The following is a 14,836-nucleotide window of genomic DNA, read 5'->3' on the forward strand; positions in this document are numbered from 1 at the left end:
ACGCCATGGAAAAAAATTTAGCCGCGGTACGGTCGACGGCCAGTAGGCCGCGAGGGCCAAACTCGACGGTAATCGACGGAAACACGGGTAAAAACTTACCGGAGTACCACGGCTTGAAAAAGTTAGAGGAGGGACCCCTGTGGGGCAAATTAACTTTTAGTAATTCCGTGAGGAAAATTCCTGTCAGGAATCTCTACAGAGCTCCTTAACCGTGAGGCTACTCCTCTGCGGAAAAAAAGAAGACTGAAGGGGGACCCCTGCTGACTGCAGGCTTAGTGCCATGCTGGGCATGCCCAGTAGGGGCCAGTCAAAGTTCTGGAAACTTTGACAGAAGTTTTCCATGATTGGGCTCCATCCTGTGATGTCACCCATATCTGAGGACTACCATCCTGCTTGTCCTGTGAGAAACTGGGCATACTACGTCTCTCAGCCAGTGGAGACCTTTGATCTAGGGGGCTGAATGAAACCTCCTCCCTAAGAGAGTCAGGTGCTCTTTTGCCACGAGTCGCAGCGAGGACTTCAGCCCCTTACAAAGTAGTTGTAGGAGTCATGTAGCTGGTTGACCAGGAAGTTATGGGATTCAGGAGGGTAAACCCAAACCTTCTCCGTACATTTTGAAGGCATATCGAAGAAGTAAACAAAAAGAAACTATAGCAAGGTAAGGCTCAGCCGCATCTATGACCTCTCTCATGCCAACATCTTGCTTCTAAATCATTTATTCTAACCCTTCCCCTCTCAACTTATATTGGTTGAGTTCCTGCAGCGATGTCCTCAGCCCGGTGCTATGCACCAGGGATGCCTTGCAATTATGGGTCTTAAATCCAATCACTAGGTGTTGACATTGCACAATGACTATGTAGGGATATGCGAACAGAAAAATTGTTTCATTCTGTTTTTATTTATTTATTATTTGGATTTGCTTCATTACAACTATTTTATGTTTTTGTTGTTATTTTTTCATTTCATGTCATTTCATTGCAGTGCTCACAATTTCATTTTAGGGTCCACACTAACATGAAAGTAAATAGAAATGCACATCTCTAGACTATGGCTCTCTCCCCATCAGGAGCTGTGAATGCAGCCTTCGCAGCATCCCCCAGCCCTGGCTAACCCAGAGAGCAGAAGACCCAAGCTGGACTTTGAACCCTCCTTAAAGTAGGGTACAACAAGGCCTCGGAGCTCTTGGGCCAGCCCTGGAGTTGTGTTTCAGTTTCATAAGCTTTTGTGAAAGCTGCTTCCCCGCAGTCTCCCCTCACCAGCAGGCAGGTGCGCTGTGGTGTCTTGTCTTCCTTTACAGAGTCTCAGATACAGCAAATATCGAGAACCTGAACAGGTATGATCGGATCACAAGAAAAATGGAGACATACAAAAAGGAGTAGTTTTCACACAACAATAATAACCCTAGTGCATCACTTGACTCAGAAACAGAGAAGCCTTCAGATAACCTGCCATGTCTTTAGCCCATCTTTACTTTTATTCAATGACGTAGTTGGGTATACACCTCGCTAGCCAGATCCAGGAGTGTGCTGGACTTTCCTACAGGCCTCTGTTACCAAGAAATGAGGGGAAAGCCAAGAATGAAATGGGCTAACTAGATGGGCCTTACGGTCTTATCTGCCATCATGTTTCCTGCTTCTATGAAAGGGGGAGCGGGCACGTGCAGATTGATGGATGTCATGTCCACCCATAATTTGCACCTGTAACTAGGAGGATAAAAATCTCACACACACACACTCACAAATTGAGCAGTAAACCGAAATATCCAAATGGCTGCACCTGGCCAAGTCTAGAGGCTGCAATTATTTAAAATCTCCGAGCCATATAAAAGGTTGAATGTCTGAACATATTTTGTCTACAGCATTTTATCTCATTCTGCAATAAAGATATTCCGGCTTGCTCGAGAAATGCTCGGCTGTGGCAGATTTACTTCTAGACAATTTCTGTGCCCCCCTAAATTTTGCAGAATAAAGGCTTATGAGTATTTAATGGCACTTGAATCTGGCGCACGATGCACCACCATGTTAGAATGTTGTACATAGACAATGCAAACATATTGTTTTAGAATATGAATATGATATACCTCTCTATAATTGTATATAGGCAGTGCATACATACTGTATTAGAAGCATGGTTACGATTTATGTTTTATATATATTCTTGGACATCTGAATCATCCATGCAATAATTAACATTTTTCACTACTACTAATATGTTGTAATCATGAAATATGTTCTAGATGCAATCTAGGTGAAGGTTAAAACTAGTCTACTTAGACCCATGTTTTTAGAACTGTCAAACAGGAATTGCATCACTCAAGAACTCCACCAAGAGCTGGATTCTAGCATTTTTTTTTTTATAACATATTGGCAGTGTATCAGGACACTAGGGGGGAGGGGAGTTAATTTTTATTTTATTTTTTTTACAGGAAAATCTTGAATCAGTCCATTTGACTGAATAAAGCTGTCCCATAGATTAAAGCCACGGTAGAGCAGCGTAAAAAGTTTCAGCGGGCCACTAGATTGCTTAGCAGAAGGTTTCCCCCTGGGACAGAAGCCAGTTCTGTAGGTGCAGTGGGTGCTTGAGCACACTCCCAATTTTGAGCAAACTTCCTTATTATGTCAAGGGAGAGGTTTAGCACCCCCAATCATATTGAAAAGTTGGCTCCTGTGCCTCCTGGTAAAGCTCCGCTTCCAGTTCTGCTTGTACACGAAAGACAACTAACCTTGGCAGCTCTGTTTAATGCCGCCTTCTCTTTTATAGAACTAATAACTCTTTTTGTGTAGTATATTTCTGTAGATGGGAACAGTCTGACAACAGGAGACCTAGTCAACCTGGGAAAGGGACTCTACAAAATCAAAGTAAGAACTCCCGGAGCTCTGTGCTCCATTCAGCTCTTGTTCGTTCCGGCTGGCTCAGGTCTGCTATGAATAACGGAGCAGGAATCACTGTTTGTGTTTGATCTCTAGCTGACCCCGGAAGCTGAAAACAGAGTCCGACAATCCAGAGACCTCATAGACAGTATCATCAAAGAACAGAAGGGTATTTGCCCTCTCACTACTGATCGGTAACCTTTTTTCGGGTTGGTTTTTTTTTTTTGTTTTTGGGTTCAACTTGTCTGAATTTCTCTTTCACTTGTGTATCCCTCTCTCTAGTTGTGTATGGAATTACCACAGGCTTTGGGAAGTTTGCTCGAACTGTTATCCCAACTAGTAAGCTCAAGTACGTTTTTCAGCTCAACGTTTTATTACTAACTTGATGCAAAAGCATTCCTAGATACCATAAAACACGTATCCTTGCTAATATCTGTCTATTTTAATTATATTTCTCCCCCCAGAAAATTAGGACACTAGATTTTTCAATTACATTTGGCTGTTTTCATAGATGTAACTCATAGAACATGCAGTTCATTTGACTCTGAATTAATTAAATACCAGCCTCTGCTTGCTCTTAGGGAACTTCAAGAGAACTTAGTCCGATCGCACTCTGCAGGTAATGAAAACTTTTAATGCTCTTTGGGATTAAGAGACTCGAGGGTGGGAGGATGGCGTTGTGAACATCTGGATGGTTGTTATCATAGGGGCCAGCTGTGTGGGTACAGTGGGTGTTCATGCACCCTCCTTCACTGTGTCTAGGGAAAGGTAATTTGTGTTGAGTTTAGCACCCCTAATCATGTTTTAAATGTTGGCTCCATCATTTGCAGGTGTTGGCAAACCTTTGAGCCCAGACAGATCCCGCATGCTGCTGGCTTTAAGGATTAATGTCTTAGCAAAAGGATACAGCGGAATTTCGCTAGAGACGCTCCATCAAGTGATCGAGGCCTTTAATGGTAAAATATTTTCAAAACTAAGTAAAAGTGAACATTTATGGGGCATGTACTGCAGCAGATGGTATATTATTATTGTCTTCAGGGTGGCAAAAATCGGGGGGAGGGAGGAGGTAGGGGTAGCAGGCTGGCTGAAGATTTACTGTTTCCTGATCTAGCCCCTCCCCTTCCAGGAAGTGACAACCTACCTTGATGCTGCTACCAGTCCCAGTGTGTCTTGTCAGTGGAGGGCCACTGAAAGTCAGGTCTAACTTTATTTTTAACTCTGACCTGTGGTATTAATTTAAGGACTGTCTTCTTGGCCTAGGAGATGTTTGGGCTGATGCAATTAAAACATGCAGAAAGCAGGTGCCTCTCCTGGGGGCGTCATGCTATATTCTAATTAGGGGTTGCGCTATCAAAGAGGTGCTAGAGTCGATTGCGTGCCCCTGGCGCCTCCTTGACAGTTGTACCCAGAAGAGGTCAGCTGTCCGCCATTTTAGAGAATGGGTGCTGAATTTATTGGCGTCCGTTTTCTAAATTGGTGCACAGCCACAAGTTCGGAAACTGGACACTGGTTAACGATATTAAGTAGGAAGATGTACAGGAAAGCGGTATTTTCTGCTTTTCTGTACAACTTTTGGGAGTGCTCAGCTGAGCACAAAAATGTGCATATTGGACACACAATTTTTTTTTTTTAAATTTCAGGTGAGCAACTAATAGCCTCATCAACATGCATTTGCTTGTGATGAGTGCTATTAGTTTTGCCGCACGTTGGACGTGCATTGTGGAGGCGCTAATCCCCTTATTGCATAAGGGGATTAGGTTGCACCTACACAACCCGTGTACATCTGTGGATTGCATTGGCCCTGTTTGCTAATCCAGGTTGGTTTGTAAGTGAAAGCTATAGAACAAGGAGAAAGCAAAGGTATCAATCTCATGCTGTCCTTTCCTGCAGATTAACACATAGAAGAATCTCGCATGGCTATTGCTAAGACTGTGCCACTGAATGCAGGTCTGGTGCTGCCAGCTTTTATATTTCAAAAGCATTGAAATCACATTTTAAGGCAAATCCTGGACCTGCCATGCAGGCAATAAAAGATTACTTTGTTGTGTTTAAGAAAGAAAAAAACCCCCCAAAAGAAAATGACCTAGTGACCTGCTTATTTTGTTTGCCATTCAGCATCCTGTTTGCCTTACATCCCAGAAAAGGGGACGGTTGGAGCTAGCGGAGACCTCGCCCCTCTTTCTCACCTTGCTCTGGGCCTGATTGGGGAAGGGAAGATGTGGTCTCCTAAGAGTGGCTGGGCCGATGCCAAATATGTAAGGTTTATCGTGCCATTACTCTGTATGCCAAGTTACCATGACTAGGCTTCTCTTATCTTTATGAATAAATGTTAGCTGTCGCTTTTTACAAGTGGGTCAGAAGTGCTATCAATGGCACAGTTATAGTGATGTCTCAGCAAAGCCATCAAGCAGCTTTGGAAGTTATGTGCACATGGATCAAAACATGCAGCTGCTGACACTGCACTTCTTTGAGAGCACCCTGGTCTGTCTCAGAATTTCTGGCTTTCCTAGTACCATCTGTAATTTATACTGTATAATTGTTCTATATTCTGCATATGCATGCACAGAAGCGCTGTGAAATAAAAGATTGTTCTGATCTATTTGCATATATGTAAATTACAAACAAGGCTTTACACAAGCATGAAAGTGTGGCTGAATTAGGTTTGTCAGAACATTACTATGTGATGGAATCTGATATTTGCATGGTGCAGTCTGTAGGTTTCCAGATGGGGAAACTGTAGAGGATAATTGGCCTAAGTACTAAGCATTTCCTCCAGAGACATAAAGCTGGTAACTTTAAAACAAGCGTGCGCATCCATATATACACATATGTAGGTGCGCAGCCACATACACAGGAATCATATATTGTCCGTGCAAGTACGCGCATGTTATAAAATACACCTAGCACGCATATGTGTGCTCTAATTTTAAGCATTTACATCTGCTAATCGTGCACTTTTCTTAAGAAGTGTTGCCTTTTACACGCACAAGTGAGCCCATTGCGCGTGAAGGAAATAACCAGTTTAACCAGTTCCTCCACTAGTTTGCCCATTCTACCTCTAGGTCATCAAAACCCCTCAGGTTCTTTAGCCTGCACTCTCCCAGACCCCCTCACCCAGTTCACATCTGGCTATAAGCTGTTTTCTTCAGACCTACACCTGATGAGTGGCAGAAGTAAATATGCGCAGGGAAAAGCCTTGCACGCGCTGCATTTGCAGGATATAAAATCGCTACTTCCGGGCCCCACTCCAAAACGCCCCTGACCCACCCCCATTCTGCCCCTCTTTTTTGTTTTTTAAGATGAAAGGTATTCGCTCATTGATACTTGTCCACGTATGTGCGATTAAATCTCCCTAGCATGAGTAAGTGCTATTTGCACATGCGACTCTTGAGTTTTTGCATGCGCAGCATTTTAAAAATTCACCCTAAAATGGGGAAAGCCCTTTAGCAATTCAAAATGAATAAACTTATCCCCAGATGTAGTGGTCCTCTAGAGGGACTTACTCAGCCTGCCCCTACAGAAATCTCATTGTCCCAGTACCATCTGGACGTCTGGGTTTTGGTCGGGTGACTCTAGGAGCCCCCTGGATGTTTCTCATAGGTAGGGGAGAAGATCCACACTCTAGGCCTTCCAGCTGCAGCCACAGCCTGGTCCAACTCCTCTTTCCAGTACTCACCGTGTGACTTTGACTCACTCGCAGGAGAATTGTTACACTTTTGAGGTTCTGGCTGCATACCCCACCAGTCTGATTTAAAATCCTAGCAAAGTAATGTGCTTGATTGACTATAGTAGTCAAAAAATATAGGACACATTATTTATGTAGAGGGATTTTTGTTAGATTGCTATAAGTTAAAAAAAAAAAAAAAAAGAAGTGCTTTTCACCAGCTGATTTCTCTGATTCTCAATCCGCAGGTATTGCAAGCTCATGGGCTGAAACCTATTTCTCTGAAACCAAAAGAGGTAATGAAACGTAACCAGGTCTTAGTTCCCATTCTAAGTGGGTACTGCCTCCTTATTCAAGAAGGATCCTTGCTTTTTGACCTCTTACTGGTGGCTTTACCAGTGCAAACCCTGCGCCAAAACTTTCTTCGGTCAGCATACAAATGTGGCAAAAAGAGGATCCCACTGCATGCGCCGCTGCGGGCAGATAAGGGCTCCCCCGGGGTGGATCTGGAAGTTCAGAACAGGCATTCAGTCAACCTCAATCTGCTGGGGGTGGGAGGAAGGGAGCGGGAAAGGGGAGGGGAGGGGGGTGCCTCTAAGAGAAATTCCAAAATGAAAGGAAGGAAGCAGTTGCTTTCCAAACATTGTCCTTTTTTTTTTTTTTTTAATAAATTGGGGTCCGAGTGTTTTTCACGTTCAGAAGCATTAGAAGACTTTTGAATCTGGACGCATGAAATCTTTAAACACTGAAAAACTCAACACTGCCTGAAACCGCACGCTCGCCCTTTTGCTGTGAAGTTACTGGTAGTGCAGTTGTGTGACCTCGCAGTCAGTGAGATGCAGCCCATCACAGCGTTCCCAGCAGGACCAATTCCAGGGATATTGGGGGGCCATATGCAGGGATGCGGACTAAAGAATTAAAAACAAAACCCCAACCCCGTGAAAGATGAATGCGTGAGCAACGCATGGTGCATATTACACCATGCAGAGCCGGTGCAATATCCTGCTAAATGAACTATAACAACCAGGACGGGTTCAGCTGCCTGTTCCTCATGACCTGGAATCGTGTGGTCATCCTGAAGTGATAGGAGGGGCATGAAGCAGTGTGAGAGAAGAACAGACTTCATCCTAAGAGAAGTTACCTTATGTATAGTGGAGAGGATTTAAATGGAATTTATATTCTGCCTTTCCAAGGACTGAAAACCTGTTCATCCTAGATTATAATAATCTAAGAATACCTCCCCAAGAATCCCAAATGACTTACCATCAAATACATAACATTTTTAAAAACCTACAGTACAGCATAAATAAAACAGTATAAATCAAAATGAAACTTTCACTCAAAACTAAAAGCAATGACTAGCCCTCAGACTAATAAACATGAGATGTCTTACCCGGACGGTACTGCCTACAAATTTCTGAAGGCCACCTGACCCACAGGACGTCACATTGCTTCCCAGTGAAGTGATGCTGCCACCCAATAATGTCTGCGTGGGAAAAGATCATTTTATTTTCAAAACACACGCAGGCCCCTCAACATTTGAAGGCCCTCAAGATGGAGGTCTGTGCGAGAAACTAGGACGATGTCCTCCTCTCTTATTAAAATGCTTTAGAATAAAGGAGAGCGAGGAAAGCAGTCAGTACTGAACCAAAAGGAGAACAGATTTATTTACTTTAAATATTTCTATTCTGCCTTCTTCCAATAAAATTCCTTGAAGTGGATTACGCAGACATGGAGATAAATGTGCCAAAAGCAGACAGCCCCCCTCAAAAACCATCACTGCCTCTGATCTGACACAAGAGCTCACTCTCAGGGCCCAATTTACTCTGCTATATTTCCCCAGAGACACAGAATGGGAGAAGGCCTTAAATGAAAGCGGGGGAGAGAAACGCAGAAATAATGCACCATAAGTGGGTTGGCTCTGTTTTTCTAGGGATTGGCTCTGATCAACGGGACACAGATGATCACCTCTCTGGGATGCGAGGCGGTGGAAAGAGCCGATGCCATCACCAAGCAAGCGGACATTGTGGCTGCTCTTACACTGGAAGTGCTGAAAGGCACCACGAGGGCCTTTGACACCGGTGGGTATTTGGTGCCTCTCTTCCCCCCCCCCCCCCCCGACTCGACTTTCACGAGTGCTAAACTTTGAAAGCGCCGTTTACCATTCTGCGCTCTTTGCGTTGGTCATTTTCACAGATATTCACACGTTGCGGGCCCACCCCGGGCAAACGGAAGTAGCCTTTCGATTTCGGTCACTTTTAGATTCAGACCACCACCCGTCGGAAATTGCAGGTAAAGTGTTTCCCGGGGACCCGTGCCACCATGTAACGTTAGGATTGGATGGGAATTAAATTAACAACTGGCCTTTTTTCTTTCTCCCTTTCTGCAGAAAGTCACAGGTTTTGCGATCGAGTGCAGGACGCATACACGCTACGTTGCTGTCCTCAGGTAACGTTCACTTTCCGCAGGGTTAAATCCACTGCCTTGCTGAAACGTCTGTGCCTGGTGTTCCAGGTCAGCTGATTAGTAACTCTACTCTGACCACCTCATTAAAGGGGATGGGCTAACCCCGGGGTACGTGGATTTGGCTTTGCCAAAGGTACTTGGGTAGAGATATCATCTTTGTTAAGCTAAAAAAAAAAAAATGTTTTTCCAGTGCTTTCTTTTTGGTTTTATAAGTTGTTTTTTTCTTAGTAAATTCAATGCTCACGAGAGAATTGATAGCACTGCAAACTGAAGCCCTCTGTTTATCGACAGAGCAGGTACGGCCTGGGCACTATGAATACAATCCTTCCTACACTTCCCTGGCAATGTGGTTCCATCCTGCTCTGAAGGGACCATCTCTAAGGGTGAGAGGGTAACTCAGTCTCCAAGCCTGTGTAGTCTTTGGCCCTTTCTGCTGACACTGTCACCACGGATGCTAATTAGTGCAAAACTGTAGTTGGGGTTTGTTGCTAGTAATGTGGATACCGCTTGTCCATGCGTAGCTGGATCGAGACCATCGACTCATATCACACGGGCTACCAAACAGCTGTTAGACAGTAATACCACTTGGTCACTGCAGACCTGAGTCAGATTTAAACAGATGTGGTCAAGACTCCTTAAATTTGTACTAATCTACTGAGCCACCCAATGCCCAGGCTAATAAACATTTTAAGATGAAGGTCATTGTACTGCAAAAATAGCTAAAGTTCTTTCTGTAGAAGAGAGAAATACAGGCTGTGAATGTGGGATGAATGTCCTGTAATACAAAAATACAAATCCAGAACTGACTCCACCTATCCCTTATGAACTAGAAGAATATTTTAACCCTAGCTCTTGAAGGCCTGCATGGACCTCAGCAATTTATAGGATCTCGACTAGAATCCGGAGAATTACTTTGGAACTTGACTCCATTTCGAGAAACGTTTAGTATTTTTTATGACTCCTTGGCCACATGTACTCTTTGGCATTTAATCATATCCCAGGGCGCACAATAAAAAATATGGCTTTAATCAAAGTATAACAATTAATAGCTTTGTGCTCACAGCAAGATGATGTTGCTGGAGCTCTCATTGGCCATTGCTAGGCAGCTCATACCCTGCCATGCAAATCATCTTCATTGACAAACCCTTGCAGTCTATGATGGTTGTCTTAAGTTTAATACAATTTGATATACCACCATTCATAATATATTTCTTTCAAGTTTGTTCTATCTCTGGGTCCAATGGTGGATTTAAACCCCTGGCTGCCTTTCGGCATTTAGAGAGTCAGCTACCCCTCTCCAAAGTCACAGGGTGGAGGTTCCCCTTCCAAAGTTGTGGCCAGCCAAAGCACGATGACACGTCAGCAGGCTGGCCCCATGTAATGCTGCGGCCGCTGAAGCTTCCTCTTCCACTGTGTGATACCGCAGGGGTGGATTTATATAGGCAGAGCAATCATCCCCTTTGGACAGTCTCCCCAAAGCAGTTGCCCATTCTGCTATTGGGAAACTTGCCCCTATACAGGTGATATGGATGGGTGTTGAGTATGAATGAGTTTGTGTGTAATATAGTATGAATGATGGGTAATGCATATATGGTGTATTATGCGATATCTATGGGGTTTAACATGTGATTTTATATGGGGTGAAATGTATGTTAATTTGAATTAAACAAATATGTTTGCATAAACATTATGTCTAATGAAGATAGTGTCCACAAAATACTTATTTGTTGAACATGTATTGCTAATAAACAGATTGAGAATGTTATACATTTGTTTAATATTCCTCTGATTATGGTGCTGTGCCTATACAGGTACAAACATGGCTGATGAGACAGATCTGGGACTGATGTACCCATGCTGCACAAGAGACTATGTTTCATAGGCAGATTATGTTGTTGGAGATGTCATTCCTAGGCTGCCCATATCCTGACATACAAATAGTACTGCTCTAAATTGTTAACTGCATCTTGATATACATCAAGATTAAGAGAAAGGTGGAGCACAGAGGCAATTATCTGCTATTATAAAATCCAAGAGTTCAGTTTTCAAGGGCATGAAAGGGATGTGTATTTGATTTCAGAAAGTGAGATACTACCTAACTGATTCTGGATACTTGCTGGTCTTGAAGGCATGCCTTTCTTTTGCTTTATATTAATTCAGTTCATACAATTTCATTCCAAGAACACTTGAAACAAGAAATAAAAGTAACATGCAAGAAGAGAAATGCAGGAAGCATGCATCTTTAAATATGTGATAGTCTTCTGAAAATATCCTCCTTACCCAACTGCTCAGCAGCTTTCCGTTCTATCCCATTGATTTTATAATGTATGATTATAACAGGGCTATCAACAAATACCTTTTCTGGCTGTAAGATAAAAGTCAATGCTATTGTAACCCAGCTAGGCTCACTAGCAATGAGCTGCACATAATTGTTTTGTTTTGCCTTTTAGGTCCATGGTGTGGTGAATGATACAATAGCTTTTGTAAGGAACATAATCATGACTGAAATTAACAGTGCCACAGACAACCCTGTATCTTTTGAGGCGTGCACTTTATTTAAAACCTCATCCATGCGGACATTTGTATGGATTTATCCTTGGGTATTAAGGGGAATGTATCACCTTTGCTTAGGTCATGGTACCAAGACATGACAGTGAGAACATGAAGTACATGGTGTCCCGTGGAAAATACTTATTGCTAACTTTTGCATGATTAGCTGCTGAAATTAAATTGTTGTAAGAGGGATTACTTTTTTTTTTTTACACTCAGATTAGAAGGAGGTAGGGTATGAGACCCTGTCTCAACTTTTCATACCTTTTGTAAGGTGTCTGGCAAATAGCCTGTTCCCTGTGGTGTGCAGGCTGTAAGCAGGAGCCAGTGGCTGATGTTTGGTGGCAGTTTATGTTTTTTTGTTTGTTTTTTTAGTCAAACTGGACATGCCACTAACTTGACTGGTAGCTTTGCCTCTGAGGACTAGGGAGATGCTACAGGCCACAGGAGGAATCACGACCGGGCTGATGAAAAGCTATATGGGAGTGCTAGGGTCCTTCTCAGCTTCGTTAGATCCAACCTTTGACATGCTACCATATTGGGGGGTGAGCTAGTTCTAGCCAATCAGAATGCAGAATCTTCCTTAGCTATGCTCTAATAAGGACAGAATTAGACACCGTCTGTCTTTGGGTACCAGAGTAGATGACAGCAGAAAAAGACTAGTTGACCTATTTAGTATGCCAAGTTATGCCTGATCACCAGCTAAGAATATATCCCAATTGGCAGCCACTGAAGCTTGAGTGCTTGTAGGAAATTGCTCCTTCTCCAAGACAGTTTTGGTTGTCTTCCTCTACTATCCCGGGTACATAAGCATACAGATTCCCAGTCTTAATCCTACACCCAAACACTTCTCTCCCCCCCCCCCCCCCCACACACACACAAAGTTGTGTAAAAACTCATAACTCAGTTGCCAAAACGACTGAGGCTGTTCCCTGAACATCCGGCCATCTCCATGCTCTTGCTCACCAAATTGCTGCACTGATCCAGTTGGTTTCTGGGGCGTTGTTCCTTTTAATTTATCTGCCCCTGGTTTTGCCTTTATCACCTTGCTGGACAATACCTGATTGGCTTCTGGGGAACTGTAGCCTGCTGGTTGCAGTCTGGCAGGCACATAGCCTGCAGTCTCCCTCGCTGCTTCCTTCATCTGCTCCTTCTCACCTCTTCCTTTGCCTCTGCACTTGAGGGAGTGAGGGGTGCGTTGTTTGTAATACTGCAGCCTCACAGGCCTCTCTAGCCATCCCAAGGGTGCCTTTATTCTGTCACGGTGCTGCTTTCTAGCACCCCTGTTGAGTGGTTGTTCCCGGTATCTACCACCTTCTCGGTAAAGTAGTATTTTCCCGCATTTCCTCTGACCCTTATTTATTTCTGTCTACTTTCATTCTGCAAGTTCCAGTGCACTTGTGCTCTGCAGATTATCTTCCTCCAGTTTCATATCATGACCTTTTGTCCTTGAAATTCCAATTCACTGGAAATTTTCCCCTTCCAGGGATTGATTGAAGCCTATTAAATACCGAAATGTTTCTGTCCTTCCCTTCCCCTTTCCTCCTTCAGCAAGTGCATGTTGCATGTTTCAAGCCTTTCGCTGTAGGGCCTGATCCATTTCCCTGAACTGCTTCCAGTCTCCAGATCTGGGGATCTCCTTAGTGATCTCACGTGGCCAGTTAGCATATCATGATAATTTTGCTCATTTGGGAGGCATTTAAACCTAAAAGGCCTGATTTATGCTGGGCTTTCCCTCATTCTGTGCCTATCCAACAAACTTTGGCTAAGCGAGGCCCAAATTGTCTTATCCAAGTGGCCAGTCTTTAACCAGCTCTTCAAGATGGTGTTTTCAGAAAGAGGAGAGACTATTTCTGGTGGGAACTTTCATGGTGAATACCCTGCCAAGGTAAGCAAACTTATAAACTAGACCCTAAGCTGATTTTGTAGAAAACAGGCTTTTATTTTTTTTTTTTTTTATGATCTCCCCCACCCCCAAAACGAGTACTGAGTGGGATTTTCTTGCAGGCTTTGGACTATTTAGCTATCGGCGTGCATGAACTTGCTGCAATCAGCGAGAGGAGGATAGAAAGGCTGTGTAACCCGTCCCTCAGTGAGCTTCCTGCATTCTTGGTGACTGAAGGGGGACTGAACTCCGGCTTCATGATAGCGCACTGCACGGCTGCAGCGCTGGGTAAGTTCCTCCCTCCCTCTCCCAAAAGAGCCGCACCCCACTGTTCACAGAGTCAGCGGCAGCATTGCTCACTCGCTCCCTGCTACCGATTTTACTGTTCACACTGTCTCTGGGAAGTCTTTTGTTTGCTCTCTTCACCCCCCCGGGAGCAGCTGTCTCTGGAAGAGCATCAGAAATGACGTTACCTTGTGGTTGACTCCAATTGGTTCCTACAGTACGTGTCACGTACAATTTATGACATCACAGTTGATATGGACCAAGCCAGTCCAGCATAGAAGAGAGAATTCGTGATTGACTGGTCTGCTGCTGGAAAAGCAGGGGACTGTCAGGGGAGTTGTTTAAAAACAATCAAGAATAGTGTGAGATATTGTGCAGGTTGTGTCTTTCTTTTAGGACATGTGCACTTTAAAATACAGAGCTCCGCTAGCTGAGAGGTTGGTTCCTGTTGTAACTTCATCAGTTAGGCACTGAGGATGATTAATTTAGACTGGTCAAACCTTTTGTTGTACAAACAAAGGAGTTGATTTCACCTGAGCCAGAAGCTAAATACCTCTTGCATTGCCTCTCTTAAAGCCTTCTCCATGCTCTGCTTGAGGGAGCAGGGGCCCTCTCACAGGATGTGTTACAGGGACCTTTGGATTCTGAGCTTTAGACAGAAGAGAGGAAGAGAGAAAAGAGTGCAGTGGTGGATTTAGGTTTTTCTCACCCCTCCACACTACCCCAGAAGGTCAGACAAGAAGGAGCAGAAGATTTAAAGGCACAGCCCCACAGTTTCCTACAGAGGAATTAGAAAATTCTGAAGTACAAACATCACCAACTTTTATATCGCATTGTAAAAATTGTTTTCCAAACTTGCTTGTAGTAGTAGAATTTACTGCATGAGGAAAAGAGATCTCAGATAGCACTACAAGGAGGGAATTTTGGGGATGGGAAGAAAAGGTAGGTGAGATGGGTGGACCAGGGATGGGGAGAGGAAAGAGGAATGGAGATTGGGGAGAGGAAATTGAGAAAAAGATAAAACTGGGGAATAGAAGGAGAGAGAGGGCTGAGGGTGGGGAAGAGTGGAGAGAAAGGGGGGGAATAAAAGGGGGAGGATTGGGACTCAGATGTGGA

At 43.8% G+C, this 14,836-nt stretch overlaps 1 protein-coding gene and 1 long non-coding RNA gene across 3 annotated transcripts in view; one reads left to right on the forward strand and one right to left on the reverse strand.

Annotated features, from left to right (window-relative positions):
- LOC115091331 overlaps positions 1 to 14,836 on the reverse strand; it is a 99,742-nt gene that overhangs the window by 54,725 nt on the left and 30,181 nt on the right. The window lies entirely within an intron of this gene.
- The window catches only part of HAL (histidine ammonia-lyase), a 63,353-nt gene that overhangs the window by 18,678 nt on the left and 29,839 nt on the right, over positions 1 to 14,836 (forward strand). Inside the window, exons 3-16 of one of the 2 annotated variants that reach the window (XM_029601563.1) lie at positions 1,306 to 1,333; positions 2,784 to 2,858; positions 2,967 to 3,039; positions 3,153 to 3,219; positions 3,452 to 3,489; positions 3,701 to 3,826; positions 4,986 to 5,125; positions 6,783 to 6,830; positions 8,468 to 8,615; positions 8,731 to 8,826; positions 8,924 to 8,982; positions 11,451 to 11,531; positions 13,373 to 13,438; positions 13,558 to 13,723. In XM_029601563.1, coding sequence (XP_029457423.1) covers positions 1,306 to 1,333; positions 2,784 to 2,858; positions 2,967 to 3,039; positions 3,153 to 3,219; positions 3,452 to 3,489; positions 3,701 to 3,826; positions 4,986 to 5,125; positions 6,783 to 6,830; positions 8,468 to 8,615; positions 8,731 to 8,826; positions 8,924 to 8,982; positions 11,451 to 11,531; positions 13,373 to 13,438; positions 13,558 to 13,723 — 1,211 coding nt within the window. Of the gene's footprint in view, positions 1 to 1,305; positions 1,334 to 2,783; positions 2,859 to 2,966; positions 3,065 to 3,152; positions 3,220 to 3,451; positions 3,490 to 3,700; positions 3,827 to 4,985; positions 5,126 to 6,782; positions 6,831 to 8,467; positions 8,616 to 8,730; positions 8,827 to 8,923; positions 8,983 to 11,450; positions 11,532 to 13,372; positions 13,439 to 13,557; positions 13,724 to 14,836 lie in introns of those variants that run through there. The other variant, XM_029601564.1, reaches the window with a different exon arrangement.

Source organism: Rhinatrema bivittatum, chromosome 4 (genome assembly GCF_901001135.1).
Source record: "Rhinatrema bivittatum chromosome 4, aRhiBiv1.1, whole genome shotgun sequence".
Lineage (NCBI taxonomy): Eukaryota > Metazoa > Chordata > Amphibia > Gymnophiona > Rhinatrematidae > Rhinatrema > Rhinatrema bivittatum.